This window comes from Lontra canadensis, unplaced genomic scaffold, assembly GCF_010015895.1.
Source record: "Lontra canadensis isolate GAN:19392208 unplaced genomic scaffold, GSC_riverotter_1.0 scaffold74, whole genome shotgun sequence".
Lineage (NCBI taxonomy): Eukaryota > Metazoa > Chordata > Mammalia > Carnivora > Mustelidae > Lontra > Lontra canadensis.
This window is the reverse complement of record NW_022631068.1, coordinates 4,794,385-4,820,091: the sequence shown is the minus strand read 5'-3', so window position 1 is coordinate 4,820,091 and position 25,707 is coordinate 4,794,385. Positions and strand designations below refer to the sequence as shown.

The following is a 25,707-nucleotide window of genomic DNA, read 5'->3' as shown; positions in this document are numbered from 1 at the left end:
GCCAGAATTCCGGTTTTCCATCTCCATCCTGCCTGCTAAGGGCAGGAGCAGCCTCCTGCCCACCATCATCCTGAAGCTGCCTCTGCCTTAATCCTGGATCCACTCAGACTACCCAGGCGCCAAAGAGAGAGAGAGAGAGCCATACAGTGAACACAATGGTTTCTTTTTCAAAGTGCTCCAGACTTTGCAGTGCCCATTAAAGCTCTTGTTAACATGCGGGTTCTGATTCAGCAGGTCTGGGCTGAGTTCTAAGATATGGCATTTTTTAAAATTTCTTTAAATTCAATTTATTTAACATACACTGTATTATTAGTTTCGGGGGTAGAATTTAGTGATTCATCAGATGCATATAACACCCAGTGCTTATTACATCAGGTGCCCTTTTTAAGACTTTGAGAGAGAAAGAGAGCATGCACACACGCATGCACATAAGGGGGGGAGGGGCAGAGAGAAGAGGACTCCCCACTGAGCAGACTGCCTGAGGTGGGGTTCCATCCCAGAATCCTGAGCTTATGACTTGAATCAAGGGTTGGACACTTAACCACCTGAGCCACCCAGGTGTCCCTCAAGTACCCTCAATGCCCATCACCCAATCACCCCATCCCCACACCCACCTCATCCTCCAACCCCCAGCAACCTACAGTTTCCCAAAGTTAAGCATCACTTACAATTAGCCTCCCTCTCTATTTTCATCTTATTTTTCCTTCCCTTCCCTTAGGTTCATCTGTTTTGTTTCTGAAATTCCACATGTGAGTTAAATATGTCAGTCAGTGAAAGAAATACCGTATGATTTCACTCATGTGTAATTTAAGATTCTACATTTCTAACGAGGTCCAAGTGATGCCATTGCTGCCGGTCTGCAGACTTACACCAAGAATTTACAAGAGGACTATGGCTGTTAATCAGGACTTTTAACCTGCATATCCTATAAGGAATTATCTAACACTTCTCCGTTCTTGGACAGGAGGGTGTATGAGAAGGTAGACACTCATTCTTGGAGTTGCAACTACAACTTTCTCTACAAGCGAAGAGTTTGCTAGGCTATGGTTTTCAAATGTTAAGGTCAAAAGTCAAGCCTCTCTTTATCTGAAAGGTCATTTACAAATATCTTCTCCCATTCTGTGGATTGCCTCTTAGTTTTGTTATCTGTTTCCTTTGCTGTACAGAAGCATTTTATCTTGATGAAGTCCCAAAAGTTCATTTTTGCTTTTACTTCCCCTGCCTTTAGAGACGTGTCTTGAAATGAGTTGCTGTGGCCAATGTTGAAGAGGTTAAATGACATTTCAGATAAAGGGCTGGTATCCAAGATCTATAAAGAACTTCTCAAACTCAAAACCCAAAAAACAAATAATCCAGTCAAGAAATGGGCAGAAAACATGGACACTTCTCCATAGAAAACATACAAATGACTGACACATGAAAAAATGTTCAACATCACTAGCCATCAGGGAAATACAAATCAAAACCACAAATAGCCCAGCAATTGCACTACCTGGTACTTAACCTAAAAATACAAATGTAGTGATCGGAAGGGGCATCTGCACCCAAATGTTTATAGCAGCAATGTCCACAATAGCCAAACTATGGAAAGAGCCTACATGTCCATCAACAGATGAATGGATAAAGAAGATGTGGTATATATCCACCATGGAATACTATGTAGCCATCAAAAAGAAAAAAAATGAAATCTTTCCATTTGCAACAACATGGATAGAAGGAGAGGGTATTATGCTAAGCGAAATAAGTCAATTAGAGAAAGACAATTATCATATGAATCTGAGAAACAAGACAGAGGATCAAAGGGGAAGGGAGGGGAAAATGAAACAAGATGAAACCAGAAAGGAAGACAAATCATAAGAGACTCTTAATCTCAGGAAACAAACTGAGTGTTGCTCGAAGGGAGAAAGGCAGGAGGGAAGAGGTGGCTGGGTGATGGACACTGGGGAGGGTAGGTGCTATGGTGAGAAAAAAACAAAAAAGAAACCCATAATGAAATACCACCTTACACCCGCTAGAACGGCACAAATTGACAAGACAGCAAACAAGTGTTGACGAGGATGTGGAGAAGGGGGACCCTCCCACACTGTTGGTGGGAATGCAAGTTGGTACAGCCACTCTGGAAAACAGTATGGAGGTTCCTCAAGACATTAAAAATAGAGCTACTCTACTACCCAGCAATTGCACTACTAGGTATTTACCCCAAAGATACAAATGTAGTGAAGAGGGGCACATGCACCCCAATGTTCATAGCAGCAATGTCCACAATAGCCAAACTGTGGAAGGAGCTAAGAGGCCTTTCAAAAGACAAATGGATAAACATGTGATTCATATATACAATGGAATATTACTCAGCCATCAGAAAGGATGAATACCCACCATTTACATCAACATGGGTGGAACTGGAGGTGATTATGCTAAGTGAAATAAGTCAAGCAGAGAAAGACAATTAGCATATGGTTTCAGTCATATGTGGAACATAAGGAATAGCCTGGAGGACCACAGGGGAAAGGAGGGAAAACCGAATGGGAAGAAATCAGAGAAGGAGATGAAACATGAAAGACTGTGGACTCTGGGAAACAATCTGGGGGTTATAGAAGGAAGGGGGTTAGGGGATGAAGTTACCAGGTGATGGGTATTAAGGAGGGCATGTGTAGTTGTGTAGTGATGAGCACTGGGTGTTATATCCAACTAAAGAATCATTGAACACTACATCAAAAAATAATGGCATACTCTGTTGGCTAAATGAACATGAAAAAAAAATACAACTAGGATGGAATTTTAAAAAGTCAAGACTCCCAAAAAGATGGAGTAATTGCTTTCCACACTAGGAATTTCAGAGTCCCATAAAATACCTATTTTGGAAATGCATTCTTAAAAGGGAAAAAAAAAGGTTTCTCCTTTCCACCACATCAAGAGGCCTAGAAAGACTAATTTTTCATGCTAGAAATGTCCTTTTACAGAAGACCCATGAAATATACAAAGAAATCCCACAGGCTGACTTAAACCATAAAGAAGTTAAAGGAGCAAAGTGAAGAAATGGGGCCGAGAGAAAACTGGGTATTACCGAGGCAGGGCTCCAATCACATTCTCCCACAGACTGACCACCCACAACACACCCCATTCTACAGACTCAAAAGCAGTTTCTCATTTGAGGGATGGAAAAGACCTCCATCAATCACTGCTTCTAAAAGAACAAACTGTCTTCAAAAGGAAAAACAAACTTTACTGGGAAAAAAAAAAAGTTATCAGGCTCCACCTTAAACTAGAGATCAAGGTTAACATGACTGGTAAGAAGACAGAGATCAACATCAGGAAAGCCTTGATGTGATGCATGGAGAAAACCCATCAGTCCTCTAGTATTCTTGCCCAAGAAATACCTAATTTAGTCACAACAAAATGTCAGAAACAACTTGAGGGACAATCTACAACATAACTAACCAGTATTCTTCAAAAGTGTCAGGGTCATAAACACAAGCCAAGTGTGAGGAATCGTCACATTTTTGGAGTGAGGAATAACTAAACCTCATGTGGGGTCCTAGACAAGATCCTGGAATGGAGGGGTTTTTTTTGTTTTTGTTTTTGTTTTTAAGGATTTGTGGGAAAAACTAGTAAAGTTCAAATAAAATGTGTATTTTGGTTCATATTACTGGAGCAATGTCAATTCCCAGGTTTGCTACGTTTTCCATGGTCACATAAGAGGTTAACAGAGGAAGCCAGGTGAGGGATATAGAAAAAGTTTTTGCAACTTCCACCTAAGTCTAAAATTAGTTCAAAAGGAAAAGTGAATAAAGTACTGTTTGCTCTCCCCCCCACCCAAGAGGCAGAGCCAAGAAGGCCACACTAGTGGCTGACACATCAATGGAAAAGTCTGACATTTCTTTTACTTTTGTAAAAAAGACTGGATCCTCTAGACAGTCTCTCTTCAGTCTGCTTTTTCTTGATACCTTGACTCTTGGCTTCTCCTCATATCCCCCAGGCAGTGGGTCATTCTTGTAATAAATCAAGGAAAGCCACCAACCTGCCCTGGTTCCAACTGTGAAATCAACCTTCCACCTGTCATATAGTTGTAGAAAAGTGAACCCTTACAAAGAACAGCTAGAAAATGAGACACAAACCGACTAGGAAGGACATCTGAGGGAAACAATGACGAGGAGGTAAAGACAGCAAGAGAAGAAATTAAGGGTTCTCCCATCCTGCTTGAGATTGGGTGGCTGTTTGACAGCAGGGAAAGTCAAGGGCATGCAGTGGGCACAAGTCAGGAGATCACCAATTATTGGGTGAAAGGAACCCCAAAGTAGTTCCATAAAGTCTTCATCTCCAGTCATCCTGAATAAAAATGGAGGAGACACAAGAAAAACCTCTACTCTAAACCTTAGAAAAGAGCTATGCTCATGGTTCCTGTCACTAAGACAATGACACATGTGTTTCATTATCACAAGTTTTATTCTGAGTCACTAGTGTTTACAAGTTAGAGGTAGAGACCACATTTCGAACATGACCGATTCCAACAGATACGCCTTGAGTAGAACATACAAGATAAAGCAAGACATTAGGAAAATTGTAACCATGCCCTTTGGTCTGAGAATAGAAAGTACAGCAGTTACATAATCACGATCACCACCACTGAGTGCCTACTGTGTGGCAGACATGGTCTCAAATCCTCAAAACAAGCCCATAAGGAAAGCATCACTATCCTTAGTTTACAGAAGAAGCTGAAGTTCAAAAATATAAACCATGTTATCTGACTTTGGCAACACAGACAGTAAGTGGTAGATATAAGATCTGAACCCAGACTTAAGCAACAATAATGATGCTCTTTCTACTCTACGTTGTTTTCTAGGATACTGTGGAAGACATGAAGTCGCTGGAACTAGCAGAGATACAGAGACCACTGGCCCTGTGTGGCAAAACCTGTTAGCAAAGCCTCCCTGGGGACTTACATGTTCTTAATTAACAGACTGTGCCCACCACCACAGATGGAAGTCAATGAAGCCAAGTTTCTCTGTTCACCCCCCTCATTACTCTCCCTACAGGGAAGATGGCTTTCAGAGGGAAGAAAGATGGTACAGATCAACTCAGCATGCAGAAAAGACTGCTAACTTATCACCAAACCCATGCCCTTTCTTGGCACAGACCTGGAATCATTCTCCATCCTCTCCTGCTTGGGGTATGGTCATGCACTTGAATTCCAGTCAATGGAATGTCAACAGAAGTTGTTACCAAGACTGGTCCTAAACCTCCCACATATAATCCTCTTCTTTCTGGCTGCTGGAATGAAGCCAACCCCAAGAGCAACTTTGAGCACCCCATGTTGAAGAAGGCAGAATGACAAAGTGGATGGAGCTTGGGTCTTTGAATCACCACTAGAAGAGCTGCCTCACCAGAAATAGCTGCTCTCGTCTATCACATCAACAAACACAGTACCATCCCCACCTAAAACTTGCAGTGAGAAAATAGCCCATAAAATCAGCCCCAAGAACTCCTCTAAGCCACAGAGAAAGCTTCCTGCAACTTCGTTTGATAATATAATGAGGATTGACAGTGTCTAAAGAGTTGTATAGTGGTCTTACTTGAATTTAAATCCTCTTAAGAATGAAAACACTTTGACATTGGTGACATAGGCGCTTCAGATCACAGAACCATGTAAAAGGGTCCGTGGAATTAGTCATTATACACTAGTGTCCACATCTTAACAGGCAAAATTACAATCTCTACCTTACAGAGGAGGTCACAGACTCAGACAACCCAGGCCATGGTTTCTTTTTCTGTGCTCCAGCCCCAAAATGAAGGCTGTTAACTCGGCAACTCCAGCACACATCTCTCAGTTTTAACAGTTAAACCAACTACCAGCACGTAATAGAGCCAGGCCTGAAATTTCAATCTTCTGGACAGACATCCTACTACCCCATATGGGAAATATTTAACACATAAAAGCATATCATCAGCAAATGCTAGTTTCCTCCACCTCCACGCAACTATAGACTGTCTAGAGACACCCCACTCTGTCCATCACTTCTAGGCTAAGGTCAATTTCACAAAGCATAAGCACATTTTAACTCTAGCAGTCCAATACTTAGGTGGGCTCCAGCCAAAGCTCTTTCTTGCTTGGGAGAATTTTATGGTGAGAATTGCCAGGAAAGCCAGCTTCACTCCACAGCCAGCCTCTGGAGGATTCTCCTGGAGGGGTATCAATCCCCTCACCCAGAACTGTGCAGTAAAAATTCTAGGAATTCACACTTACTCACCCAGGGTGCCTTCTCTTCTCCTTCCTTTAGTAACAGCATCTTAGGGCAGCACACAACTGCTCTACCTTCCTTGTAGCTAAGTAGAGCTGTGTGAGCAGGTCCAGCCATTAGGATGTGACGAGTACGTGCTCCACTTCTGTTCTCCCTCATGCTAGCTCAGCACAGGTCGGGAAGCAGACCATCATGAATCATGGGGCAGAAGGCAATAGCCTAGAGATCACAGGACCACAACGCACAGGAGACAAGTTCTCCAAACCTGTGATATTAGCATGTTAAACTCTGGACTGCCTGCATTCAAACAGCTGCTGGACAGAGAATGAAGCTTTCAGTTGTTTAAACCACTGTCATTTTCCTCTTTGTTTCAGCCAAACCCATATCCCCAACAGTACAGATTCCCCGTGGCAGGTGCAGGGAATCCCCTGGGGCATTTCCAGCAGACTTTGGCTTGCCTTCCAATGCTAGCTGGTTGGCTGTTTCTTCTCTCTGCCCTTTTCAAGACAGTGCATAAGGTGTAGTTAAAAATGCCTTACACAAACACTTCCGACACACTTGTCCACAGAATGCTGGCATCAGAGTCACCTAGGAACTTATGTAAAACTGACGGTCCTGTACTAAATTCCCAGGGATTCGGATTCAAGGAATATAGAACAATCTTAAAATATCTGTCTCAGAAGCTCCTCGTGTAATTAGAACATTCAACAGGTCTTCTGGGATTGGAAGTCCACGGAGATAGGAGTATGTGTACAGACAAGGCTTCCTCCTGCATGTCCCTGGGGTCTTCCGGTATAGCTTCCAACCCACTATTTGCCTAAAACCCAACTTGTGTATGTGCCCTGACACCATCCCCACCCCCACACCCCGAGTCCAGCCTCAACTGCCAACTCATCATCCACTCCCGCGTCCATCCCTGGCTTGACTTGGCTCTCAGTTCAGACTTGAGGCCGCCTCAACCTGACAAAGCAGTGGCCTCATTAACCACTCCGATGCCCACAAGGGCTGGTCAGCAGTGTCTATGGTTCCCAACACTCAATCAGGTATGTAAAGTTTTGGTAAGAGGTTTTTCTCACAAGCACAAACTATCAGTAGTAATGAAGGCAGGAGAAAACTTCAGCAGGTGATGGATAAATTCATGGCCTACACTGTGATGGTTTCACAGGTACATGCTAGTATGTGCTCGTCTCTAAATTCAGGAGGTCATGTTATGTATGCATAGCTTTTTGTGCGGCAATCCTACCTCAATCAAGTACATTAAAAAAAAAAAAAAAGAGGGAAATTAAGAACTGGACCTAGTATTACTGCCTACCCAGAGGAAATTAGAGAAGGGCCCTCAGTCCACCTCGAGGAATCTAGAGAAGGGCCCTCAGTCCACCTCTTTGAGGTGATCTAAGAGCTTCCTCGTGGCTCATCTTCATTTGCTAAACCAAGTGCTCCCCAGTAACATGCAAATGAGTCCCAGAGCAGCCCCGACATGCCCATGGAACAGCACGTGTATCACTACCGAACACAGGCTGAGCCCGTTCGTACGTAGGTTACTGCTGCCCTTTTTAAAAATGTAATTACAGTGTTTGAACCTTATCTCATTTTCAAGATCGAGCTACCAAGGCTCAATTAAAACTCCAAGTGTCAAAGTGAGAAAAGCCCCAAGTGGAGATCATCCTGAGTTTTAAATGTATGAAAACAGTTGGACATTTTACAATCATAACAAGTCCTCTCGGAGATGGACATTATTATCCTACAATCGATTCAAGACATTTCACAGGCCCACTGCCAGCATGTGGAACCCCCGTGTACTTCTTAGCAGGAGCTGGTTAGAAGCTGCTAATCCTCACAGCAAAAGAATGAACACAGCCACCCCTTCCCCAGTCTTATCACAATCAGGTTAAAGGTCATCTTACTGTGGTAGGAGAGGCGTGAGGACGAGATGCTCCAGAGTAAACTCTAAGCAAGGATACTAGTCATGTGCAGGCTACACGCAGCCAGAGGGGGCAGCAGAGTGGAAGGAGTAAGACACCACACCTTTTCCATCATGACCAGAAATACCCTCCCATCCCTCCCTCCCTTCCCAATACAAGCACCCTTGACCCAGCAAACTCCGGCTTCCAGTCCCAGGTCAAATGCCTCCTTCTCTATAAAGCCTCCTTGACTTCTCCCTACAAGAGTCAGCAGTTTTCATACCGGTGTTACCACAGGAATTCCCCACCCCCACGCCATTCATTCAAGAAACTTTGGTTGGTGCCAGGCATCATTCAAGGTGCTTAATGTAGCAAAGAAGTACAGTTTCTGCACCTGATTTGCTTATCTAAGATGCGGGGAGCGGGGGAGGGAGAAGAGGGGGACACAAATAAACACTGCTTAAGTAAACAAATAAACTGCTTAAGTTTATAGAAACATAATGCAGGGTGACAGAGCAGGGGAGGGACGGGTGGTTCTAGATAGGGCCATCAGAGGCGTCTTGTGAGACAAGATGTAAGTCAACACAGGAAAGGACAAGTGAACCAAGCGAGGACTGAAGCCTGCAGAAGGAGGGCGTTCTTGGACAAAGAAATGATGCATGAAAGCTTTGGGACAAAGGCCATAAGGAGCTGGATAGGTTTGTGAAACCTCCGGGAGACTGCTGTGCCTGAGTGACCATGCAGGAGGGGCAGGCAGGGGACAGAGCACACACACACACACACACACACACACACACACACACTTACAGCCGTGGTCAGCCCTTTGGATCAGATCCTGAAGCCACCGAAGGGTGCCGAGGAAAGGAGCAGCGTGGGTGCTATAATTGTCGATAGGTCCATCTCCCCGAAAGGCAGATCTCCACCTCCCCAGCAACTGACCCAGCACCAGGTCTATAAAAGACATTTAGTAACTCTTCAGAGAGGGGAGAGAGCAGGATAGACCCTGAACTGGCCACGGGCATACTTGGGCACACAGCACTGGCCGTCGCCTACCCATCCTCCTCGCAAAAACATCAGCCTCCTAAGTTCCACATGTACCCGGGGCTACTGTACATCAGGCTTGACTCGGAAACACTGCTACTCTCCAGGCTCTGTAATAAGCAATCATTCTCCTCTCCAAAAAACCAGAACAGCAAGAGTCACTACCGAAAAAGCTTGCTCAAAATTCTTGGCCCGTCAACACAGCATTCAGTACTGTTCCACTGTGACAACCGCGTGGACTGAGCAGCTCCTGTCACCCTCAGTAAGACCCACTACAGAGCTTCAACCGTCTTCCAGGAAGGAGCTCAAGGGGTCCGGTAGATTAGCTCTTCATCCTTGAGGTCACATCCAGCCGTCGTACATAACTTAGAATCCCCTGGCTACAGTACGCAAGATGAAATGTGATCTTGAACTCCTGAAGTTGCTGTGCTTACCATGTTTTAGAGCCTTTGCTAAAAGGAAGCGGGAAAAGATTCCTCTAAATTCTCGTGGCTTTCCGCAAGTTTGAAGCACCTGAATTTTTCCACACAATCCACTCATTTCTGATTTCTTGGGTCTACGGTGGCTTCAAGGAGGATAATTTGGTATCAATAAAGCCTATGTGTCGTGTGTCTTGTGGTCTAGACAGCTCAGGAGTGATTTATCTTACCGTCATCAGAAACAAAGAATTATGGAGTCTCCTCTGACACTTCAGAAGCAGACAATGCTCCTCTCTTTCTGGCTCTTAAACTTGACAGGAGGAGAACGCCCCAGGCGCCGCCCTCAGTGCCCCAGCCAGACTGGCCGGGCCCCGGATCCCTCCAGAGCATTGCAAGAGCAGCCTTCAGCAGCCGGGCTCTCACCACCAGCCACGGGGAGGCAGTGTGCAAGCACTAGTGACTAGTGATGCACCCGCCCTGGGGTAAACCACTTCAGGCCTCTCTTGGTCTCTCTACCTGCCAGTCCAGACACACTGACCTATTCCACGATGCTCAGGGTTCTCAGACTCTCCAAGGCTGTCAAATTGCTTCCTTCTGTGCAGACAGCCCATAGTTGCCTCAGATCAACACGATACTCGCGATATTTCCTAGCGTTAGAAGGCAGTTCGAAGCATATTCAACAATCCCCACAGCACTCCAGGACAAAGTTGAGGAAATGCCGTGATTCCTTAACCAAGTTTAAGGAACCATAAAACACATTGATTAAGAAAAGGTGCTGAGGAACCAGGCACCGGGGTGTGACTCCCAGTTACACCATTTTACCACGCGAGGGCCCTTGACAAAGCAACCAACAATCTCATCCATCAATTGGTAACAGAACCGATTTTATCATTTTGTCAGGATTTAAGGACACATCTGAAGTGCCTAACAGAGTCCCTAGGACCTTATTACATGATTTTAAAGAGCCTTGAATATGCTAATATTCTGATTCTCCAAGCAAGTGATGGAGTGTCCTCTTTTGCAAGTTTATTTCATCTCATACCTTTGGTTTTACAAAACCTTTCAGTTTTGCAGGCCAGTGGTCCTTGGAATGTATTTGGGAGAAGTCCTATGCTAGTCAGCGGTGTGTGCCCTGAGTCAGGCTGGAATTACAAGCTCAACACATCTGACTCACCAAAACTAATTACTCCCATGAAGCAGTACCAGAGGTAAGAGATGAAAAATTATATTTAAGTCACACTGGGTCAAAATCCTTAAGGACCATCTGGGTCTCATTTTAAATTCTCACACTTGAACTTATTTTCTGGTTCTACTACTTTGTATCAGCAAAACACTGGACAAATTTCTCAACCTCTCTGAACAGCAGTTCCCTGATCTCCGAGATTAAAAGAACATCTTGGTGGTGACAGGGACAAAAGCAGACAATGAAGGTCAAACACGTGACATGTTTTAGATTTCTGTTTCTCCCCTTTCACTAGATCTCAAGAGAAATGGAAATTCAGTCTGAAGGGTCATTGGACTGACAGTGTTTAACTCAAGACTCTCTAAGACAAAAGTCAAGAAGCACCAAAGGAACTCCAATGCGCTTGTTTCAAGAAGGAATGCTGGAAACCGCCACAAAACATTCCTTTCTCTTGTTCATTTGAATCGAGGGACCTCAAGGCCCTGAATATACAGTATCTAGAGAGAAATTATTGCATATTCCTCAGACAGCCAAGTACCTGGAGTCAAATCAGGCAGAACAAAAGGAAACAAATGGCCCAGCATGGGTGGTTTTCACAGTCCCATTTAAACTCGTGCAGATCCGTTTTAACAAAGCCAATTCCGCTGAACCAACAAGAACTACTCAGTTCAGGTTTTCAAAGAAAGTTCTCATAGGAGAATTTGTTGTCCTATTCCCAGTTGATCATGAACAATTCCCAAGGATTCCATGATTTCAGGAACCAAACCCTGTCTTCCAAACTAAGTGTTACCTCCAAAGTCAGCCAGAAATGCCTCATCAGACTGTAAAGTTCCCAAATCGGACTTAAGAAAATGTGGTGACCATGGACACCGGAAAATGCAAGGTCTTTGGTAATTTGTGGAACACAACCTAAGGCAGCTTCTGAAATAAATCCTGCTTGGAAGGTGTAGCATGGGGAACCCAAGGAGCTCTCCACTAGCTCCAGCTTGCTGCCCTCCTAGTTCTTTCTTACTGCACCAATCTGAAGAGCACCCATTGCAAACCCCAAGTCCTGAACTGGCCACCTCCTCTTGCGACAAAGATACCAACATGTAAAGGCGTCCTCTTTAGAGCCACTGACAACCTCCAGCACTAAAGCCCCCATCTCAGCAGGTCCCTCAACCACATCTAGAACGCCTCACCAGCGCCCCAACTCCTACAGTGGGGAGCAGCATCTCCAGTGCCTACAAGGGCCAGGAGGGCATCTCACAGGACTGAGGTGGGCTGAGACTCCAGTCGTTTCCTTGAAATCATCAATCCCTCTCTTAAGTCTACGTTTAAAAAACAGCAACAACCTGCACATGGCCTCACAGTCACAGGGAAACCATTAGGAGAGCTAACGCCTAGCAACCTACAGAAGACAGGCACTATTTTTCCATGAGAAGCCAGAAAGCTCAACTTTTCAGGCCAAATACCCCAATTTCAAAGTGCCAGCCACTAATTCAGAATTTTGAGTACATTTTTAGAGGAAGAATACCATAGGGGTCATCATAAGGGAGGCAAATGAAGCACTTGTGCAAGTCAACTATCGGCGGGCCGTGGGACCTTTCTTCTCAAAGATGAAGTCCAGGCTCCAGTCCTGCCAGGCCACCTTTTGTGGGGAGTTTGCCAATGTCACTGCTGTGACTCCTTGCAGTTTCTTTCCTGTGGGCTGCACATCCCCCGTAAGAACCTCCTCCTCCCACATACCCCACGCCCCACTGCCCACCTCTGCAGACACCACTGTCATCCTAGGAGGAGACCCTATACTTCTCAGGAAAGACCGTCACTGGCTGGAAGAACCTTGTTCTGGTGGTCTCCAGATGACACTGTCATGCTTCAGATGATCAACTGCCAGTTCTGTCCTGCCAGGCCAGGATTACCGGCAACCAAAGCTGTCAAGGAAGGGGTGGACCTAAACAACGCACACTAGTTGAGTTCCTTTATTCTACCAAATTATGTAATTGTAGTTTCAAATTATTTGAAGTTATTCTGATTTCCAAGGAACAGTTCTCATGAATGGGTCAATTTTCTTGGCCTATGGCTGGTCGAGAAGGGACTTGGGCCCTGAAATTATGTGGCCTGTATAAATAGCATACCTGGTCATTTTGGAAGCACTCTCATACTAAAATTGTGAAGACAGCTATTACTGCTGTCTGCTGTCTGCCTCTGCTCACCCACAACCACTCCTTCTCCTCGCACTCAGTTTACAGAGTCCCATACACGCCAGCCCTCAGTCTATCCCCCGAGCACAGCAGGCTGGATCCTGCTGCAGGACCACACACAGTACTTCAAGTCTCCACTACCTGGGACACTCGTCTTTCTGATTTCCTCCTAGTTGGCTCTTTCTTTAGGTCGAGTCTAAGTGCCCCATCCTCATGGAACCTTCTTTGGGAGCCTTTATTCTCCACAGACCTGTTACTCATCCCTCCTCTGTTCTATTTTCCTCCTTGACCTTTGTCTTTAGGTTTCATTTTTGTCCACATTTATCTGACTTGCCCTGGTAGAAGGCAAACTCCCTGAACACAAGTCACTTACATGTCCTTTTCACCACTGCAGACTCCAATGTTCTTGCCTGCAGATTAATATGTAACACATTAGTAATTGAGGAGTGATAAATTCCAATTTGACAAGTAAGAGGTACAGGGAGAGGCCCGATGGAGGGCTCTTGGCTTTTCATGGACAAAGCAGAGACCTGAGCCCACGTCTTCTGACCGCAGGCCCAGCAATCCTGCCATGGCACCAACCTCATCAGTGGACTGACGGTCTGGAGTACCCTCTACCCAGAGCTCAGCAAGCCAGAGGGTTCAATCTTCCAACCGTGACAAGGCTTAGCTGTCCATATTTCTCTCCACAGAACCAAATGAATGAACACCTACTACCCAGACATTCAAGTGTTTCACAACTACTAAGTCCAAGGAAAGTCAAAGACGACCACTTCAATTCTCTAACATTCCACTGAACTTAAGTGATTTTATGCATAAATATTAATGAAACTGTGACTTTTTACTAAAGAAGTAAAGGTTAATGGCTACATTTGCTGTTTTTCCATTTCTCAGACACTAGGCAATCTGAAATCTAATATGCATATATACAAGCATGAGCAATTTGCCCAAAACATTATACTCTATTGCTAGGATACTTCTGGTCTTCAATTAAGGTCAAAAGTTATCTGAAGAGCTTCATTTCTTCTGACAAAGATTTTAAAAAGATTTAAATTTTACTTAATTAGTGTGTACCTCAAAAACCTTATTTCCTTGACATGAGGTCCTTCCACTCATTTTTGTCCATCTGCAAATTACGACTTGCTAATACACACTGCAGCCTGGAGACTTTCCCCTGAAGCTGTGCCTGAACTCTGCAACATTTAAAAGTAAAAAGGATAAGCCCAGATTCCAGGTTTCTTATCTAGTGGCATTGGGGAGAATCTCTAGATGAACATTTTTAGCTTTTAGTTGTTTCCTCCAAGAAACCACCTCCATTCAGAAGCAAGTGGCCCTATTTCTCAGAGACTACTTCCCATTCTTTATTACTCTTTTTAGCTTTTCTAGGTTTTTATTCAACTAAAACCCAAAACAAAGTAAATTCAAGGAACTACACTATGGGACATAAACATGGATAACCCCCCCCCAACCCAACCTGCCCTTTCTCCTTAGAACAAAGCACTCCTAGCAGCCTGAGCTAGAACCGATATGGCCTCACCCCGGACTCCTCCATGTCTGACCCCACCATCCTACACTGAACTAGACCTGGTTCACCCTATCTCTTAATTATCTCTTAATCAACTTCCTTCCCTCTGCAACACCATCATCTGACTTCATCTACGACCCATTCTCTTAGCCACAACCGAGGCTCTTCGCGGCTGCAGCAACCTCTTACTGGCCTTTGGTCTCCAAGTTTGAGCCATCCCATTCTCCACTAAGCAGCCAGGGTGATCCTCCAAAAACAAGCCATGCCACAGCTGCACTTCAGTTACTGCCACCGCTCCCGGTTGCTCTAGGAAAGGTCAAATCCTTTCAACGACCCATAAAGCCATTCACCATCCTCCCTCCTCCTGTGGGACTCTCCAGGTTCCCTTCTCTCCACACCTTGCCCCTCCCACCTTACCTATGCTGTCCCCACCCACCATTAACAATGCATTTTTCCCTGTTCTTTTAAGGCACACCAGCGCTCATCTCATGCCCTTTCTCATCTCACTCACGCCACACCCAGAACCCTCTCCCACTTATCTTCTGCCAGATTTCTAGTTACTCTATTTTACCCATTAAGCCTAACTCTCAGTGAGCAGACTTTTCAAGCCCTTTGGGAAGGACAAGATGCTGAATTCCTCCTGTCAGAGTATTAGCCACACGTCCTCGTGTTTAATGATCCTCCTCACTGTGTGCCAGCATGCAGCACCACACGGCATTTCGTGTGTTTCCATCAATATTTCCTGAAAGTTGAAATGGAGCTTACAGTCCAACCTGAACATAGTTTTAAATCCAAAGCCTCGAACATTTTTGTTTGGAATATGGAGGCTTGCCGCCAACCTTCAGCTCAAAAGCAGCATGGCTGGATCTGCATTAGGGCAAGATTCAAAGTTGAATGTTGTTCCCCTTCTTCCCAAACGGAAGCCGCGTAGTAACTGGAAACACCTACTTTTTATTTATTTATTTTTTAAGATTTTATTTATCTACTTGACAGAGATCACAAGTAGGCAGAGAGGCAGGTGAGCAGGGGACGGGCAGGAAGCAGGCTCCCTGCCAAGCATAGAGCCCTGTGCGGGGCTCAATATGGGGCTGATGTGGGACTCGATCCCAGGACTCTGAGATCACGACCTGAGCCAAAGGCAAAGGCCTAACCCACTGAGCCACCCAGGTGCCCCTACACCTACCTTTTTTTTTTTTTTTTAAGATTTTATTTATTTATTTATTTGACACAGAGAGAGAGAGCGTGAACAGGTAAGCAGAGCAGCAGGCAGAGAGGGAGAAGCAGGCTCTTTGCTGAGCAGGGAGCCCGATGCAGGGCTCGATCCCAGGACCCTGAGACCATGACCTGAGCCGAAGGCAGCTGCCCAGCCAACTGAGTCAACCAGGCGCCCCCCCCCACACTTACTTTTTAAATACACCTTACACTGTATCTTCTTGGAGGAAAGGATTAAAACATCCAAGTTTACCTAAAAAGTTTGATTACTGGATTTTTTTTTTTATAAGAGTTTTAGAAGGAGAACCCAAGCAAGCCTAGGGGGAGGGGCTTAGGGAAAGGGAGAGACTCTCAAGCAGATTCCACGCTGAGCACAGAGCCTGACAAGGGGCTCAATGTTATGACCCTAAGATCATGACCTGAGCCTACGAAACCAAGAGTCTGACACTTAACCAACTGAGCCACCCAGGTGCCCCTGAAAAATATACTTTTAATTGCCCCAGGAGAACATTCTCTTGAGCTGGCTTCACCAAACCATGTAACACATTTAAGAACTTCCTCTCCCCAACCTCCTACCTTCCATTCTGCTGCTCAATTATCTGAAAAGTACAAAATAAATATTGGTTTAAATCATTCATAATTACAAAGGTAAGCCCACTTAGAAATTACAGAATGTATTCTGTTTCCTAACAGAATTGTTTACAACAATCTCTTGATGTGAAAACCTCATCACTATTTCAAATGCTGAGAAGGTCCCAATGCACCCTTTTTCCTTCTGTAGTATCTGGGGAAGAGCTAATAAATGTGGAAAGCAGCCCTGAGAGGAAGGGGAAGGACATTTGTTGAGGGCCTTGACAGGAGACTAGGAGGAACCATTCCCTCAAGTGCTGCTGTTTGTCCTCTCAGGGTTTCCAGACGTGCTAACCGGGCACCTTCACTTCACACGAATGCACACGGAGGCAAATTAACTCCTACAGCTCACACATCTGGGAATTGAGAGTCCTAGGTTCAATTCCTGGTGTACCTGACATCAAAGTGCAAAGAACTCTGGAAATGAAAATGGTATCTTCTGAAATACAAGGTTTCCTTTCATGAGGGGGAGAGGCTTCCTTAGGAAACCAGAAATGTCCTCATCTTCTCCTAGAACCACTGCACAGAAAGCTTTGTCTTAGACCTCTTGCTTTCAGCTGTCTAACGATGCTGATATTTTATTTGTAATTTAGGAATACAATGGAAAAACAGAAGATTTGCCATTAAATCTTCCAGATTTGCATACACTGGCAGAATGTTCAATTAGATTTAATCTATGTTAATTAAGCTTTCCATTTTAGCACAGCTCTGTATTAACACACATGAATCAGGAAAAATAAACCTCAAATCTGCAATGATATGAAGAGTTGTCGCTCTTTCTACGGGCTCTATTGGTAACTGCAAAACACAAAAACAAAACCACCCCAACCAAATCACAAATTACAAATCTAGAATAACAGAGTGCCCATTACATAAGATGATACTTCAACTGCTATCTGCACGTACATTTTCATCAGTCCTCCCTATATCTGAGTTTTCCATTTCATTTCATCTCCTCACTTAAGATCTTCATGGGAACTCACCTGGCTCAGTTACCTAGGGAGTTTCCACATATTGCTGGGCCAAGAAGTTCACTCCTGGTTTAACGGCATCACAGCCTCCCCCATTGATCCACCTCTGGCTGCTGGATCCCCACCAGGTCAGAGAGACGGCTGCCTTTGTCGAAGAAAATTATTCAGCCACTAAAAGAACTCTTCCACCATTAAATCAATAATGGCCTTGCCTGAGAGTAGCCAGAAGCCTAGTAGAAACTGGAAACTGACTCCCAGAACAGTCAATGCAGTTTTTCTGGCCTGTGGCTTTGGAAAAGACAACTGGATGATCACTTCCCATGGAGCCCATGATGGCTGGGGAGAGTGTTCAGATCCAGTATGCTGTTCCCCCGCTGTGCTCCATCAGCAAAGGGGACTTTGACTGGAAACTGAATGCTACCAGAAGAGTTTGGGTGATAGACGTCATTTTCCTTTAACCACTGAACTGAAAAAAAAGGAACTATAGCTTATCTGGCCTCCCTCTGCATCCTGTTTTCTTCCCCTTGGTATCAAAATTCCACTTTTTCTCTTAGGTACCCAGAGCTAAGCTAGGGGTTTTATAAATACCTCTAATCATCACAAAAATCCTAAGGTCCTATTCATTTCAGTTTCCAGATACCAACACCTTCACCCTTTGCACTGTCTTGTACAAGATGCAATATATCCCAGGCAGTCTCTGTGCCTGGGACAATAAATTCCATGTGAACCTTTGAAACTGGCCATGAAATTTCTGAGCACCCCTGGCCAGGGACAGAGAAAATGAATCTTTGGAACATTCTAGACTTGCTAAGTACATACTATTTATGTAAAAGTACTTCATATTCAAGAAAACCCTGTGACACAGTCTCTCTAGGCTACTTTAGGCTACTTTCCTAATTTGGGCACAGACTGCACTGAAAACATCCCCAACAGTCGAGACCAAGACTGCCTAGTTATTCCAATGCCCATGTTCTCGCATCTTTGGCACAATGCTAAACCCGATTTCCCAGTCCTGGCCAATGCAATGTGGTACAGGTCACACCTGACCCTTCCAGATCTGACCCTTCAACCTACCCCAGGAGAAAAGAACAAAAATCTAATCCTAGAAGTTGGAGTCTACCTCTCTCAAGTCACACAGTTCCAGCAGAAAATAAGTGCACATAGAAACTGAGTAACACAACTGGAAAGTGTTACATACGAAGTTGTATCTGTGTGTATCTACATACACAAGAGCTATTCATCCATTTAAATGTGCCACCAATATTTAACATGTGTAAGGTCACCAGAAAAAAAAAATTCAGCAATCTCCAAAGTCTAAAATTTCTCCCCACTTATTTTTCTTCAAAAAAACCCAGAAGTCACACATTAAAATTTTCAAAGTGATTGAAAACCTAAACATCCCAACTTGGATCAAAGAGGAAGTCAAACTAACTGCAGAAAAGTACAGAGAGGTACAGAATGATAGCAGTGGCCTGTATTTGAAACAATACACAAGAAAATATGAAGCCTTCAGTGATCTTGCTAAACACTGAAAACATCTAAGAAGCTACTAAAAATACACAGAGTAATCAAAAAGGAGGTAAAAAAGCAGAAATCAATGAATTTAAAATGAAAAACAGATTTGACCAATAAAACGAAGAACGGTTTCATTTAAAAGGCCAATAAATTATACAGTCCCCTGATAAGCCTGGCCAAGAAGGAAATACCTATATTTCACATTATGAATTAAAAATATAACCACATATATAAAAACAGAACAGACTGTCCAACCCTCTGCCCCCAGAAAACAGGGCTCAGTGAAAGGATTTTTGACAAAACGTAAGTTGACAAAGTTTAAAATTACCTAATACCGTAAGAAATGGAAAATGAACATTTTAGTCATGAAAGATTTCTCAGCCTCCCCAAAAACAAGTATCAGCTCATATCGTTTTCAGGCTGACTCTACCAGAAACATTTACAGAAGACGTACTACCTATATATTTCAAGTCCAGAGAGTAATTCACAAAGCCTCCAATTAGCTCACACAGAAAAAACTACTATTTAAATTATTTTTTTAAGATTTTTTTTTTAATTTGACAGACGGAGATCACAACTAGGCAGAGAAGCAGGCAGAGAGAGAGGAGGAAGCAGGCTCCCCGCTGAGCAGAGAGCCCAATGTGGGGCTCGATCCCAGGACCCCGAGATCATGACCTGAGCCGAAGACAGCGGCTTAACCCACTGAGCCACCCAGGCGCCCCTACTATTTCGATTCTTAATGAGTTAATAAGTATGTAATGAGTTTAGTGTCCAGCATTTAGGACAGTGACTTTTATCAGTGCTTAAAGTAAAACTAGTTGCTACTATTAGTATTGCTATTGTTTTTAATATTGTTGTAATACTCCTATATACAACATTAGTAAGAGAATTCAAGGATTTTCCCCAGGAAGAGTTCAACATTATGTGATTATGTGAATTGCAGATTTCCCCCCTTTCATCTCTCATCTCGAAAAGATACCAAGAAAGAAAATGTAACCACTATTCATTTTTTTGGTCTTTCAGTGTATCAGAAAAAAAGCTAAATTTCCTTCACATGAGGACAACATATATGTAAGAGAGACTGATAGATAGAAACAACCAGACATATCAAACAGATTTAGGAACACACTGAAGACTGGATTGGCTGCCGTCTTCCTGTCTTTTGTAAGGAACTTTAATCTGTTTTTTTATTCCTCACTATTATGGAGATTCTAGACAACGGAAGACAAAACGGAATAGCTAATAAAAATAGAAGAAACATTTTCAAAATTCAAAATGGTATACTTCAATCAAGGAGGATCATCAAAAAAAGAATATACAACTCAAATGCCAGGCACCAAGTATACAATGGGGCAAATGTTGGCTTGGGGTGGGGAGAGGCTATCCACACAGCTTAGAAGTCCAGATACCAAAACCAGACAAAGGCACCAACCACAGACTAGTAGCTCTTCTGCATATTGATGTTACAGTTCTCAATAATATACTACCAAGTCCAGGAATATATAAAAGGGATTATACGACATGATTAAGTGGGGTTTATCCCAGAAATGCAAGCTTGGTACAACATCCAAAATTCAATTAGTATAATACAGCACACATCAATAACAGAATAAAAACATGATCATCTCCACATATGCAGGAACAGCACTTGGGGAGGGGAGAAAAAAAAAAAAAAGAAGAAGAAAGATACCCTTTCAAGACAAAAACAAACACATATCGTACACACAGACTCCGCAAACCAGTAACGGAAAACAACGTCCACCTGGCTAAGAACATCTAACACAAGCTACCGTCACACTCTGTGGTAAAGACCAAAGTGGTCCTCCTTCAGAGCAAGAGCAAGACCACTTGATCGGACCACTTCCATTCAACACTGCACTGGAAATTCTAGCCAGGCCAGTTAGGCAAGAAAATAAGGCAACCAAGTAGAGATAATTTTCTTTCTGTCCTATCTGCAAATAACAAGAACTAGTATGTATTAAGAGCGATTCACTAAGAAACTAAAGAGGTCGGCAAGTCTGCATCACACAAGGTCCAACGAAACGTCAGGTGCATTTCTATAAAGTAGCAATGAGCAGACAAAGGGAGATTATGAAAACAATTCCCTTTATCATCTGATGCCACTCTACTTTAAAAAGCAAAAGTCATGCAAATGCTGTACTCTGAAACTATAAAACACTGTTTAAAATTAAAGAGAATATAAAAGGGAAAGAAATTCCATGTCCATGGATACTACCACCAAATGGCAATACTCCTTAAAAAAAACCCTACGGAGTCAACGTAATCCCTTTGAAAAATCCAGCTGACATCTTTACAGACATTAAAAGCTGGCCTAGGGGCACCTGGGTGGCTCAGTGGGTTAAGCCTCTGCCTTCGGCTCAGGTCTTGATCTCGCGGTCCTGGGATCCAGCCCCGCGTGGACTCTCTGCTCAGCGGGGAGCCTGCTTCCCCTCTCTCTCTGCCTGCCTCTCCGCCTAACTGTGATCTCTCTGTCAAATAAATAAATAAAATATTAAAAAAAAAGCCAGTCCTAAAACTTGTATGGAAATTCAAGAGGACTTGACTATCCAAAACAATCTTGAAAAACAAGTCAGAGGGCTCACACTTCAACTTCAAAACTTACTGGAAATCTACAATCATTGAAAGATAATCCACTGGGGAGAAAGGACTCCATGAATGACTCTGGAACAACTGGTTATCGGTGAAGTTGAACCACTATACTTCACACCATATAGAAAAAGACTTAAATATACCAAAGACTTAAAAGAGCTAAACCTGTAAAACTTTTTAAATAAATCCTAGAAGACATAATAGCCTCCAATTAGGCAATAATTTCTTAGAACAAAAGTATCAGCAACGAAGAAAAATAACAGGCACACTGAACTGAACATCTAATTGAAGAAACTGGGCTTTACATGAAGACAAAGGCAAAGCTGAAAAAATATAAATCCTATCTGATATGGGACTTGAGTCTATAAAGAACTATCACAAAATCATAACACAACCCAGTTAAAAAACGGGCCAATGATCTGAGTAGACCTTTCTCCAAAGAGGATGTCTAAGCAGGCAACACAACATCAAGAAACTCTACACCATTTACCATCGGAAATGCAACTCAAAACTACAATGAGGGGCCACTTCACATCTATTAGAATGGCTGTGTCAAAGAGAAAGACAGTAACTATTTAAAAACTGTGAAAAAACCCAACCCTCAACATACGGCTGGCAGGAATGTAAAATAGGGTCCTTTGGAAAACATCCTGGCAATTCAACAAACCAAAGTTACCACTCGATCTAGCCATTCTAACCCTAGTTATATACCCAAGAGAACATAATTATAGGCCCACACAAAAACATCTACATGAAATTTCATAGCAGTATTCATAACTACCAAAAACTAAGAACAAATTCAATGTCCAACCTATAAATAAAACATGGTATATCCAAGCAATGCAATATTCTGCAACTTAAAAAATCCACTAGTGGGGCACCTGGGTGGCTCAGTGGGTTAAAGCCTCTGCCTTCAGCTCAGGTCATGATCCCAGGGTCCTGGGATTGAGCCCCACATCAGGCTCTCTGCTCAGCGGGGAGCCTCCTTCCCTCTCTCTCTCTCCACCTGCCTCTCTGCCTACTTGTGATCTCTTTAGACCAAACAAACATGGAGGAAGGCACCACATAACTCCAAGGGGGGAGGGGAATTCTCCATTTCCTTATGTTTATTATTTTTTCAATCAAGACTGAGGTTTTCCTATTACAATGAAAAATGCTGAGATGATTCTCCATTCAAGGACCCTCAGGTTGCTTTAGAAACCTGTGAGGGAAGGGAAGGTGGCATCAGATGACCATGTGGCAACACAAATTGTTTTTTAAACCTTTCCTAAAAGAAGTTGGGTTTCAAAAAAAAAAAAATCCAAAAGAGAAACCCAGGTAGTAGCTTTAAGATTTATGCTTAGACCAGAAGAAATGTGTATTTAAGGGCAGTCCACTTTGCAGGCCCTATCCTCTTCCACCATCACAAGCAACCCTGCCAAGTAGATGGCCACCTCCCTTCATCCCAAGGAAAGGGTGTTCTGAGACCTTCAGCAGAGCAAGACCTAGAACTCCAGGCCCCATCAGGCCAGCTCTGTAGTCAGTGCTCTCTCTACTACAACAGCTGCCATTCCACTCACTTCTCACTCGCCTTGGGTCCCCCCGCCCTGCTTTCATGGAGATTCAAGACCCTCTACGTTCCATATTTGGACACTCATATGGCCCTCCTACTGAGGCCACCCTCACACACAACCCCTCCATGTTGCCCCAGGAGGAGGGGTGCAGGGGAGTGGCAAGCACATGACCCTTCCAGGTCTGTTAAGCGGAGACTGGCTGGACACCTCCATGTTGGTGTAACAAGGACTCCTATGCCTTCTCCACGTCTACAGAACACTTGGCCTCTGACCTGTACCTGCTCCCCAACACGTGCCGCCTCGCTTTCTCTGGCTGACCCAGAAACAGCCAAATTCTGATGCTGACAACATCCTTATATAAGGATCGGGGTCCGTCATATCCCTTTGAGGCAGAGATCAAGTTTAACCATTGAAACAAGAACACTGGATCCTCACCTCTGGAAAGAGGCACATGGAGAGCCTATGCACCAGCCTCATTAGTCTGTTTTCTGCACCCCTCCATCCCACCTCCGAAAACTGCATTTTCCTGCATTTTTCTTCTGACTGCCCATCTTGTTCCTGTTCAGTACCTCAAGACTTCCTGACCTGCCAGAATTCTGGCCCTTCCAGAGTTGCCCCTCTGTGTGATCTTCCCTATCCACTGACCTAGCATCCCGAACTGCCTTTACAGAGTTCTGCTCTTGACACCCTCCTGAATAGGTAAAAGAAGGTTTACCTGAATTCAGGTTCCCCAGAAGCAGACTGACACATGAACTTGAGAACAAGTGATTTCCTAAGGAAGTATCGGGGGGTGGGAGTGGGGAGGGTAGCAGGACCTGGAAGCCTCAGCCTAATCCCAGGTAGCACTGGGGAATTAATCAAGCTGCAGAGCCAGTCTGGCTTGAAGGCCTCCAAGGCAAAGGAACTAGGCTTCTGAACTCCGCATTCTGTCAATCACTGACTACAGGCTGCCTGGGGGAATCCGTGAACTCCCAGACACTTCTGCTCTCTCTAGTGGCTGCGGAGGCGCCCACCTCTATAGTACCGCTCCTCCCCGCCCACCCTGAGCTCCGCAGCCCCCTCCCCACACACAATGTGCCAATGACTGACCCCACCCACCTCTTCCTTCCCAAAAATCATAGCAAGTGATTTCTGGAATGCCCTTTTTCCCACCCCTTCCTCCTCTCCTTCAGCCTGTCGAAAAAATATTCACTTTCCTTTACACAACCACAGTTCTTTCTGAAGCCTGCCTTAACTTCCCGTGATCCTTCAGAATGGACTATTATCACCTTTATTCCTTAAATACCCATTTCTAGCAGTACATCTAGAACGCTTTGTGACATCCATCTTCCCTACAGCCTTAGGAGATCCTTACAACACAACTGCTGTATCATTCACCAGTGTTCCCAGTACCCAGCACAATTACTGCGTAGAGTAAACATGTAAGTACTTACTGAACGGTGTTAAGTCTAACTTGCTTGAGGACCTCCAGCCAAAGTGACAGAGGATGCAGTTTCACAGGAGCCAAGTCCACCAGAAGGCAGAAGATGGGCAAGAAAGACACTCAGGAGTGGTCCTTGGAGAGTCCACAAGAAAGCCACTCTGCCCAAAGTAAGTTCTTTTTGTCTTGTTTTTTAAGATTTTATTTATTTATTTGACAGAGATCACAAGTAGGCAGAAGTAGGCAGGCAGAGAGAGAGAAGGGGAAGCAGGCTCCCTGCTGAGCAGAGGGCCTGATGCGGGGCTCGATCCCAGAACCCTGGGATCATGACCTGAGCCGAAGGCAGAGGCTTAACCCACTGAGCCACCCAGGCACCCCCAAAGTAAGTTCTCAATGCAAAGAAAATTCCTCAGTGTGTTCAACAGCAACAAGGCTTCAGCTAGCTACATGCCCTCTTAGAGATACAACCTCCCAATTCCAAGGCATTCTGCAGAGTCCGTTAATTCTAAATACACTTTCCAAAGTACAGCTTACCTGTGTTCCAGCTCTCGTATGGAGAGGATCACTCCTGAAGTCGATGGCTTTTGCTGCACGGTGGCCAAAAAGGTGAAGTCGCTCTTGTTCCTGAAGAGCTGGATTAATTTCTCACTCACATGAGGGGCCGCATGGATCTCTCTGTCTGTATCTAGAAGTCAAGAAGGAAATGCAGAAACAAAGGGGGACAGAGAACGAGGGGGAAGAAAAGAACATAGAACAAAGGAGAGGGTAAGGAAGAAAGAGAAAAGACAGTTAGAAATGTCCAGAGATCCCGGTTCCATTTTTCATGCCCCCCCGCCCTCGCTGATACCCTGCTTTCAGGCACCACCCACCCCTTCATCCAGCAGCACTCATTCAACATAGAAACAGGAAATGCCACTTCCGTCACTGTACCCACTTGTCACCTGGACAAATTCATCGTGGACCAGCCAGTGATTTTCTGACAGAAATTGTGATGGGACACTGAGCAATGTGGCCGACTACAAGCAGATGAAGTTGCTGTAAAAAAGCTGAGAGACCACCGGATAAATGGATCCTCAATTCAGAGAATCCGGTGTTTAAAGCAGGTCCCAAACGCCACTCAGCAGGCTCCAGCAGGACTTTTCCCCATTGACTCGGTTTCTCTTCATGAGGCGTAGAGGGAAACCTGTCCTTGCTTTGTACCCAGTGGAGACTGACTAGTGTTAATAATGCCAGACAATTCCACTTTTGATTAAACAATCTGTGATCTTTAAGGCTGCCTGGGATTTCTCTGTAAACATGGAGTGGATG

General features: G+C 44.2%; 1 protein-coding gene across 2 annotated transcripts in view; it reads right to left on the bottom strand.

Annotated features, from left to right (window-relative positions):
• The window catches only part of NELL1 (neural EGFL like 1), an 822,741-nt gene that overhangs the window by 724,444 nt on the left and 72,590 nt on the right, over positions 1 to 25,707 (bottom strand). For both annotated transcript variants that reach the window (XM_032881211.1, XM_032881212.1), the window contains exon 3: positions 24,934 to 25,084. In XM_032881211.1, coding sequence (XP_032737102.1) covers positions 24,934 to 25,084 — 151 coding nt within the window. The remainder of the gene's footprint in view (positions 1 to 24,933; positions 25,085 to 25,707) is intronic.